We start from the raw sequence: 8,959 nt of genomic DNA on the forward strand, positions 1-8,959 counted from the left end.
TCCCTTTCCCTCTCAGCATTTGTGATTGTTGGGATTAAATCATAATTAAATCCCTTACCTATTAAATTTAAGGTTAAGGATTGTTGGGATGGTCGCTTAGTGAGTGGGCGACAACAGAAGCAATGAATGGAGATGATCGACGACCACCAAAAATAAGGATTGAAATTAGGGATTTAAGTTTTTGTTTTTATAATTTTAAATAAGTTTGGGTCATTCCTAAAAAAATATTTTTTCATTTTTAAATAAAAATTAAAAATATATATATAGTAATAACACGTGTTAGATAACAATATTTTTTAATGGCTATTACGTTATAATCACTTGAAAATATAACGTTAGAAATGTTAGAAATATATTTTGAGCGAAAAATTCTTTAGGCACATAAAATTAATTTTAAATATAGTTTGAGCACTTATTTTTTATTAAGCCTTTCCCTTTTGCATTATTTTATTTAAGGTCAAAATTTTACTTTTGGTCCCTCAAAATTTCACATAATGTAATATGATATTATTATAATCTTTGACCGAAATAGTTAAATATTTTAATTAAAATGTTCACGTGAATTTTAGCTGATAATTATTATTTTAACATGAACTTCTTTTTGTTTTGGAAGGGGTTCTTTTAACTAATATATATATATATATACACACACACAACGACATTTTAATCATAAATATTAACTATTTAGACCGAGTCTCTAGAAAAAAAAATAATTAATTAATAAAATTATAAAAACAAAGGATTAAATTATGTCAGAATAAAAATATATGGACTAAATCATAAAATTTGAGAAATTCAAACCAAATTTTAACCTTTTCTTTTAAAAAAATATTAAGAGGTAAAGAAAAAAATAAAATCATATCATTAGTCTTTGCGTAAATTTTAGATTTGATTTATATATTTGTATATGCTCAAATTTAACCCATGTGTTTTTTAATCCTAGAATTTCAGTCTTAATCTAAGATGATCCAATTGACAATATGATTAAATTATAATGACTAAAAATGTTCGAATTAAAGAACAAACAACTAAATCCATAATTTATGCATTGTACAAGAATTATTAGTAAAATTTAACTTAAAATATTTAATGATTATTGTGTGATTCAGGAGTAAATTTTGGAATTTGAAAAAACAGGGACTACAAATATCAAATTAAAAAAGGATTAACTCATAACTTATACATAGTACAGGGCCTAATAGTATAGTTTGACCAACTAAAACACTCGGAACTAAGCCCATGTAAAATAAAAATGGGCTACCCTTGAGATGCCTGTTAATTATGATAGAGCTTTCGAGAGCGATGGCCCACAGGTCCAACTGGGTAGTTGAAGGGGTATTTTGGTAACTAGATAACTGTGTATATATCAGCGGTAGTGGCAGCAGAGTTATGGTCACACACACACACTTGAGAGATTCTGAGAAAGAGAAGATGCCTTGCCTCAACATCTCAACCAACGTCAAGTTGGACGGTGTCGACACCTCCTCCATCCTCTCCGAAGCCACCTCTACGGCTGCCAATCTCATCGGAAAATCAGAGGCTGTATGCTTCTCTTTTCCCCTCTCTTTATTAACTTCTTTTTCATTTCCAATTTTATCTATTTCTCGAAATTTAGTTGAATATTTAGTTTCTGCTTTCATGTTGTTTGTTTATACGGGAAATTATGCGTTTTGTTTCGGTGCTTTATTCTCCTTGTTGGGTGTTTAAGAGGTATCGTATATTGTAAAGGATAATTACCCATTTATGCCTGGGCGGGGCTATAATTGAATTATAATTTTTTAGATAGTCATGATACATTTGTATCGTTATAATTTTTAGGGACCATATTGATTATTTTAATCAGATTAGAGAGCCTAAATGAAATTTACCTTTGTATTAGATTATAATAATGAAACTTTTAAAGGGGGCAAAGTAAAGTTTTTCCATTTAGAAGGCCAGGATCAGCCTCTGCTGTTATACTTTTAAAGAGGGCCAGGATCCGCCTCTAGCATCATGGCAAAGGTTACTTAAGAATCTGATCAAATTTAGGCTGAATACTGCTTTATGCCCGGAGAGTTTTGCATGTCCTAAATGGCTAATAGCCTAATACGTAATACCATAATAGTTACCGGTTTCATGTCTATTTTACTTGTATCCATTGTAAATCTTCGGGGATGTGGTAAATGCTTTAACTGTTCTGCTTGTACAAGACTTCTGAATGGCTTTGTCAGACCTTCGCATTGAGAGAAATGTGCTTTTGTTTAGAGATTTGCTGCCTCGTAAACAAAAACTGGGCCGGTTCAGCCATGGACTTGATGCTTGTTTGGTTTGTTCCTATATAAAGAACAGGAAATGTTTTGAACTGGCTGTAAACCTGTTTAATCAGTAAGAAACCAGAGAAAAATCCTTTCCAAATTCTATATAATTTTTTTTAAGTTATAATAGACTATACCACTAAGCCAACTGAATATCAGTCCGGTTTCTTAACTTCGTTTTATCTCCAACTAACATGCTAGACGGACTGTATACTTTTTACTGTTGCATGTTTATCCATGGCATGTAAATATGGTGTTGTTTGTATGCAGTATGTGATGATTGTGTTGAAGGGTTCAGTGCCAATGTCATTTGGTGGTAGTGAGCAGCCGGCTGCCTATGGTGAGCTGGTATCCATTGGTGGCCTAAATCCAGATGTTAACAAGAAACTGAGTGCTGCAATTGCTGCAATTCTTGAAACCAAGCTAAAAGTGCCCCCGTCACGGTTCTTCCTCAAATTCTATGACACCAAGGCAAGCTATCTATTTTTACTTAATTGTCAAGGAGATGGGTTATTGTCATCTATTTGTCTCTTCTTATTGCATTTCCTTGTTTGTTTAGGCGCAACGAACCCAAGAATATGCACAGTGTTTGCATATTTTACACCAGCACTAGATAATCTAAATAGATCTTTTCTGTTTCATACTATGAGCATAGCTCTCGATAGCTTTCCTGTGAGTGCAACTTATGCCGTTTCTTGGCCCGTGATAATATTTAGCACCCGTTTGTGGCCCTTGCTTCTCTATAGCCCTGATACTTTGATTGTTTTGCAGGGTTCCAACTTTGGATGGAATGGATCAACCTTCTGAGTCTGGCGATGTCTGAATTTCTTAAAACATCAATATTGTCTTTTCAGTTTGCTTTATTTCTATTGTGACTTTCCGATGACAAAATTCAGCATGACACTTTATGGCATTATGTTGTTTATCTATGTGTTTTCTTAGGATAATGATATGCAGACATTGATTGCACTAATGTGGAACAAGCCTATTAAGTTATGGCAAATGGTTCAGTATTCGGAATGGAAACTACTTTAATTTGCCAACCGATCATCTGTTAGTTTAATTTGTTCGAGTTTTTAGATAATGTTTAACCATGAACTACGTAGTGCATTGTTTGTAGCGGAATATCAACCCATGCAGCACAAGGTACATGGGTAAACATTATCCCCAAAAGTTATCAATTGGAGTTTTGAGATAGTGTTTAACGACAGTGCAGCACATACCAAGAGTTTTTTTCAGTGGGACCCTTTTCAGTGGGTTGGTAACTTTTTACTTAACTTGCGCTATATGCAACTCATCAAAGATGTGGTCAAATTCAAGCCCATTGATAAAGGTCCCACTCCTAGTTTTGCAGGCCATTGCAGGTTGAGGTTATTCTTTATTTAAAAACACAAGAAACTTGAAATACAAGAAATGGAATATATATATTACATTAATCTTGAACCCCCATATAATTTCAACAGTCAAACCCCATTTCTATACGTTGGAGTAGGGGCAACGCTGCTGCAGACAGGCACATGTTGGAGTAGGGGCAACGCTGCAGCAGCTGGCTTGGCCTGTCTGGTTGTTTATTAAGCCTAGAAAAAAGATTTCAGCAAAGGCACATGCCAAACCTTGAATCTCATTGAACGCCTGAATAAAACTGACCTGACTAAACCAAGGGCTTTCCCTGGTTTTCATATGAGAGACGTGGTTTGATGATGTAGTCGGGATTCGATCTCCAGTGATGGGTATGGGTTAACCGGCAACGGGCACGGGGAATGGAGAGTTCTGTAACGAGGATTAGTCATTCCTCGTCACCGTTGGAAATATAACGGTATTACTGTAAAATGAAATGTTAGTTATGATTGAAAATAAAGTAGCGAAGGTGAAATAAAAATTGATTGTATCGCGTAAGAATCATTATCAAGTATATTCGTCTTGATTGGTGATGTTCTCTTCTAAAATTAACACTATCCTACTTTAAACACTCAAGACCTGAAGTGAAAATCGGTGGTACTACTCTTATCAGAAAGAAAAAAGTACAGAAGTTCTGTAAAAACAAGGGGATAAGAGAAAACTCGGAACAGAAAACAGATGAATTTGAAGAAGCTTGGAAAGAACAAACCAGTTATTGCTAGAGTACTACGAACGCTTCCGTGCAATGCAAGGATCAAGTCCTGCAACCGTAACAACCCCATTTTACATATTTTTCATTTCCCATCTGCCCCTACGTGTTGTCAACATCGATTCTGTGCTTGTTTCTGAAGAGTTTGAAGCGAAGAGTAGCAAGGGAAAAGCCAAGGATTTAACAAGAGCAGAGGGGAAAAGTGCAGCAATACGTACCTACATGGGGTTTTCTTCATTTGACGAAGCAAAAAGCAAGAAGAACCGATGAAACTCAGGATGGATAGCGCTAAGGAGGATCAAAACACATACACGAAAGGGTTGAAGATCACCTATGGCGCTATCCCTCCTGAGCTTAACTGATTCTTCTATACTGATATATCTTCTACTTTGACAACTCTCCTGAGAAAGGCTGAACAAACCAAGTAGATATAAAAGAAAAAGGAAAAGGCAGGTTAATGCTTCTGCTCTGATAATGTAGGTGAGGGAATTAATAGAAATGCAGTCTGTATTTATAATAGCAGCAGCCGCAAGCACGTGGGGGAAATGCAGTTGCAGACAACGTTAAGTTGAATGCAACGTGGATTGCTCTGATACGACCAGGGATGGATCGAGTGGAGCGGATGGGATAGTGTACCCTAAAAACTTTAAATTACTATATGTTTTAGATTTTTTTCTATAATTTTTTTATTAAAAATTTGTTTTCGCTATTCCAATAATTTTATAAGTTCGTTTACTCCTAAGTTTCCCCCACATAAAACTATGCGTCAATCTCTGAAATTCAAACTTAAATTGTTATTTATATAATATTATATATATTTCAGTATCCAATTTAGTTTTAAGGGATAATTTGATATCTACAGTTTTTCTTATTCAAATTGATATTTAATTTCTTTTTATCTAATTACGTATTTAAATTTGATTTCTAAGTTCACATTGATATATAAAACTTAGATTCATAGTTTAAATTAGTTTAAATAAATCATTTAATATTAATTTAGATAAAACTTAAGTATACACTTGAACTAATAAAGTCCTATATAGGTATCTAATTGGAAAAAAAACCATTAAATTGAAGATAAAAATGCTTAAGCATCAAATTGCACAATGAAGCTAAATTTGAATACAAACTACCTTTTATTTAAAGGCTTAAAGTGAAAAAAAAAACTTAAATGCCATTATTTGTTCTCCAAATACTTAAATTATTATTCTTTTTTGGAGTTTATATGTATAATTTTTGTATTCATATAAAAACACAATTCTAAATAAATAAAATTTCAAATCATTAGTGTTATTAGATTGAATAAATGATGTATTTTTACTACAATTTCAGGGTTTGAGCATTATAAATGTCAAATGGTTGATATTTATTTTTGAACTTACCCCATATTATAAAAAATGAAAGAAAGAAAAGAAAACATGACAAAAGTTGGGGTGTCTATTTGACAATTTCGAAGAGTTGAAGGGAGGGATTTGATAATGTTGATTTTGTTTGTCTGGTGTGTTAATGGGGCTGCCGACTACGGAACTGGTGGAGATTATGCATGTATGTAGATCTTCCTGCTGGCCTCACAAACGGACCATATCTTTGCCATATATGATTTGTTTATATATATTTATCTTATTCTGCAAGCTTTTTGAAAGGCTAATTACCAAATAATTCTCTCTTACTTTCATGATTACTTCTCCTTTTTCTGGTTAATGATTTGTTTTCCCTACATTTTTTTGCTAATGATTATGATCACGCACACTACAGTTATGATGATTTGGGTCTTGCCCTGGATGGACCGACAGAATATTGCGATGGTCGTATTTGTTGAAAGATCTAAAATTTTATATATTTAAAATTATGATATTTTCAAATGAATGGTGCAATTTTTAAAAAATATATATTCAGTGATGTTTAGAAAGTAAAATTATTATATTACTTAAACCCTTTTAGTATTTTAATCCTAGTTTTTATTTTTATTTTTGTAATCGACAGTAACATTAGTCATAATATTTGGTCATCGATCATTGATATTCATTATTTTTTTATTATGTCATATCATTATATTTTTATTGTTTTTAATTTTTACGAACGTTGCCTTTATGACTTGTTTTCCTCTCATTTATGACATATTTTTGTTCGTTTGATCGTTATTTTCGTTTATCATTTTTTCTTAGAGTTAGATTTGACATCGTAATGACTGATTAAGATGACACTCATTTGCTATCATGTTGATATTTCCTGCTTTGGACCTTTGGATATGCGATTTGCATTCGTAGATAGTCTTTTCACGTCACTCGATTCTGATTTGCAGTTTGTCGATAGTCTTTCTATAACTTAATTCTCTTTTATTGTTTGTTTGTCGATGTAGTCAAATCTATTTATATTACCTTTTATTCAAGTTTATTTGGTTAGATTTTTAACCTTTTTCTTATATGATCTTTGTGATCTTAGTGGTTAGTTTCTTGTGTTAATGATTACATGATAATATTCTTATTACTCCATATGTTGTAGTTTACGTTTGTGATTGTAAACTTTCACTATAATTTATATATTTTCTAATTTTAATAAAACTAACGGCTCCATCTTTTCAATATATATATATATATATATATGTTATATTTTAAAAACAAATTTTAAAATTGAATTTGAAAAAAAATATGTTTAAAATATGGATTGAGTTTGAATTTAAACATTTAAGGAATCTGGATTAGTTTACTCTATTTTCTTTGTTTTGTAAAAATAAAGTTAATTTTATTAAGAAATGAAAAATCCTAAATTATAACGAAATTTTTAATTATAAATGTAAATAAATATATAATTAAAATATTTTTCTATAACTATTTTTTATAAGCATTGATATCTGATTTATTAATCGACTAAGCCGAATAAGGTATTGCAGAGGCGAGGGCGACCCTCCCAACCCAGTTTACTCCATACACAAACGTTAGGATTTAAATCCCAAACCTTACTTAAAGAATCTAGTGTCTCATCCCACTAGATCCACTGGTTGTTGGTATATTTCCCTATAACTATTGATATAAAAAACTAACAACTTGATATCATATAAATATCATACAAGGAAAAAAAGTTAAAACTTTTATTTAAAATCTAGAACAAAAGATAGATACGTATAAATCTGATTATATCGGAAATAAATTATAGTATGAGATTAAACTACTGAAATATCACTGATAATTGCACATCAGAGACAAACGTCATGAGAAAACTATTTACGAACATAAATCGCGTATCTAACTCAAATTCAAAGGTCTAAAACTGAGAATATCAATATGATAACAAATAAGCGTTATTATTTATCAGTCAAGATGATGTCAAATCCAACCATAAGAAAAATAAATAAAAAGAATGGTAAAATAATCGATAAAGAATACCAAAAATATGTTAAAAACCATAAAAACGTGTCATAAAGATATAATTATTAAAAAGAAAAAATATGTGATCTAAAAAAATAAAGGAAAAATAAAAAAATACTAATGATCGGCGATTATCATTAAAACTGATAGCATCGTCTTCCAAATAAGATGAAAAAAGAAATAACAAGGAAAGATGTGAAAAATAAAACCTAATTTAACTTAATTTAATAAAAAGAAACATATATAAAATTATTAAATATTAATTAATAATAATATAAATATAATATGAACAAGCTAAAAATGATTTTGGAATAATCATTTATAAATATAAACAAATTTATTAAGTTTAAATTTTATATATTAAAATAATTGTTTTGAATAATTTAAGATAATTAAAAAATAATATATATCAAAATATTTATTAATCATTAATAATAAATATCTATATACTAAAATCCTAGACTTTTAAATAACACAACATCCCTTTTAACTTTAAAAATCACTTTGTGAGTTTAAAATTAAAATAAATATAAATTGTATTCAAATAATTACTCGGCCCAACAAACCCCAAATTTATACCCTCCAAATCCCATCCGTCGTATCATCTCCTTCCGTAACATTTTAAGTTTCCCGCCTTATCAAAATACCAAAAATTTTCAATTTCTTGTGATAATGAAGCATAGCATGAGTAACATCCAGCACAAGCCCTAAGCAAAATCGTCAGAATGTCCACGTGGCAGATTTTCTCTCATGCCAGATCAAACTATCGTTGGGAGGCTTCCGGTCCGGTCTGGTCCTGCCGTCCAAACCCGATGATGACCCGAACGGAGCTCCGGTTGCTCCACTCCCTTCCATGGCCGATCTCCTGCTTGAAGGTAATAGTATCTGAATCATTTCGCGTCTATATTTTTATTTTTGTGCTCTCAAATTTCATATATCCAACGCAGGGTGTTCGAAGCTTATTGAGAAAGATGGTGCAGGAGTAGATAAATACAAAATGTTTAGATTCGGATTGGGAAAATCCGTGGCGTTGAAAGAATCTTCAATTGTAAAAGCATTATCTATCCTCACCGAAGACGAAGCTGCCTCAGGTTACTCCAAGTAAACGCTGCTCTCTTTTACTTCCACTTTTTTTTGGTTTAATAACTATTCTGCAATTTAGAAAAGAAACATACGTGATTTGGGTTTTTCTT

General features: G+C 31.5%; 1 protein-coding gene and 1 long non-coding RNA gene across 2 annotated transcripts; one reads left to right on the forward strand and one right to left on the reverse strand.

Moving 5' to 3' along the window:
* The first annotated feature begins 1,403 nt into the window (after positions 1–1,403).
* LOC120150990 (macrophage migration inhibitory factor homolog) lies at positions 1,404–3,277 on the forward strand. The gene is made up of 3 exons (XM_039163557.1): positions 1,404–1,542; positions 2,565–2,765; positions 3,066–3,277. Exons 1-3 carry the CDS (start codon positions 1,432–1,434, stop codon positions 3,099–3,101), a joined length of 348 nt encoding a protein of 115 aa, XP_039019488.1. The 5' UTR covers positions 1,404–1,431; the 3' UTR covers positions 3,102–3,277.
* A 465-nt stretch (positions 3,278–3,742) lies between these two features.
* Positions 3,743–4,866, reverse strand: LOC120151021. Its single transcript, XR_005518576.1, has 4 exons — positions 4,620–4,866; positions 4,402–4,537; positions 3,942–4,116; positions 3,743–3,871 (listed from the first exon to the last, which is right to left on the reverse strand). It is a non-coding gene; the product is annotated as an uncharacterized LOC120151021 (long non-coding RNA).
* Between the last annotated feature and the right edge of the window lie 4,093 nt (positions 4,867–8,959).

Source organism: Hibiscus syriacus, unplaced genomic scaffold (assembly GCF_006381635.1).
Source record: "Hibiscus syriacus cultivar Baekdansim isolate YM2019G1 unplaced genomic scaffold, ASM638163v2 tig00111027_pilon, whole genome shotgun sequence".
In the NCBI taxonomy this organism is placed as follows: Eukaryota; Viridiplantae; Streptophyta; class Magnoliopsida; order Malvales; family Malvaceae; genus Hibiscus; species Hibiscus syriacus.

Bases quoted from the DNA above. Each gene is read 5' to 3' on its own strand.
- LOC120150990 (XM_039163557.1), top strand. From the start codon at position 1,432: ATGCCTTGCCTCAACATCTCAACCAACGTCAAGTTGGACGGTGTCGAC. The intron at 1,543-2,564 runs GTATGCTTCTCT...GTTTGTATGCAG, and splicing joins TCATCGGAAAATCAGAGGCT to TATGTGATGATTGTGTTGAA. The intron at 2,766-3,065 runs GCAAGCTATCTA...ATTGTTTTGCAG, and splicing joins TCAAATTCTATGACACCAAG to GGTTCCAACTTTGGATGGAA.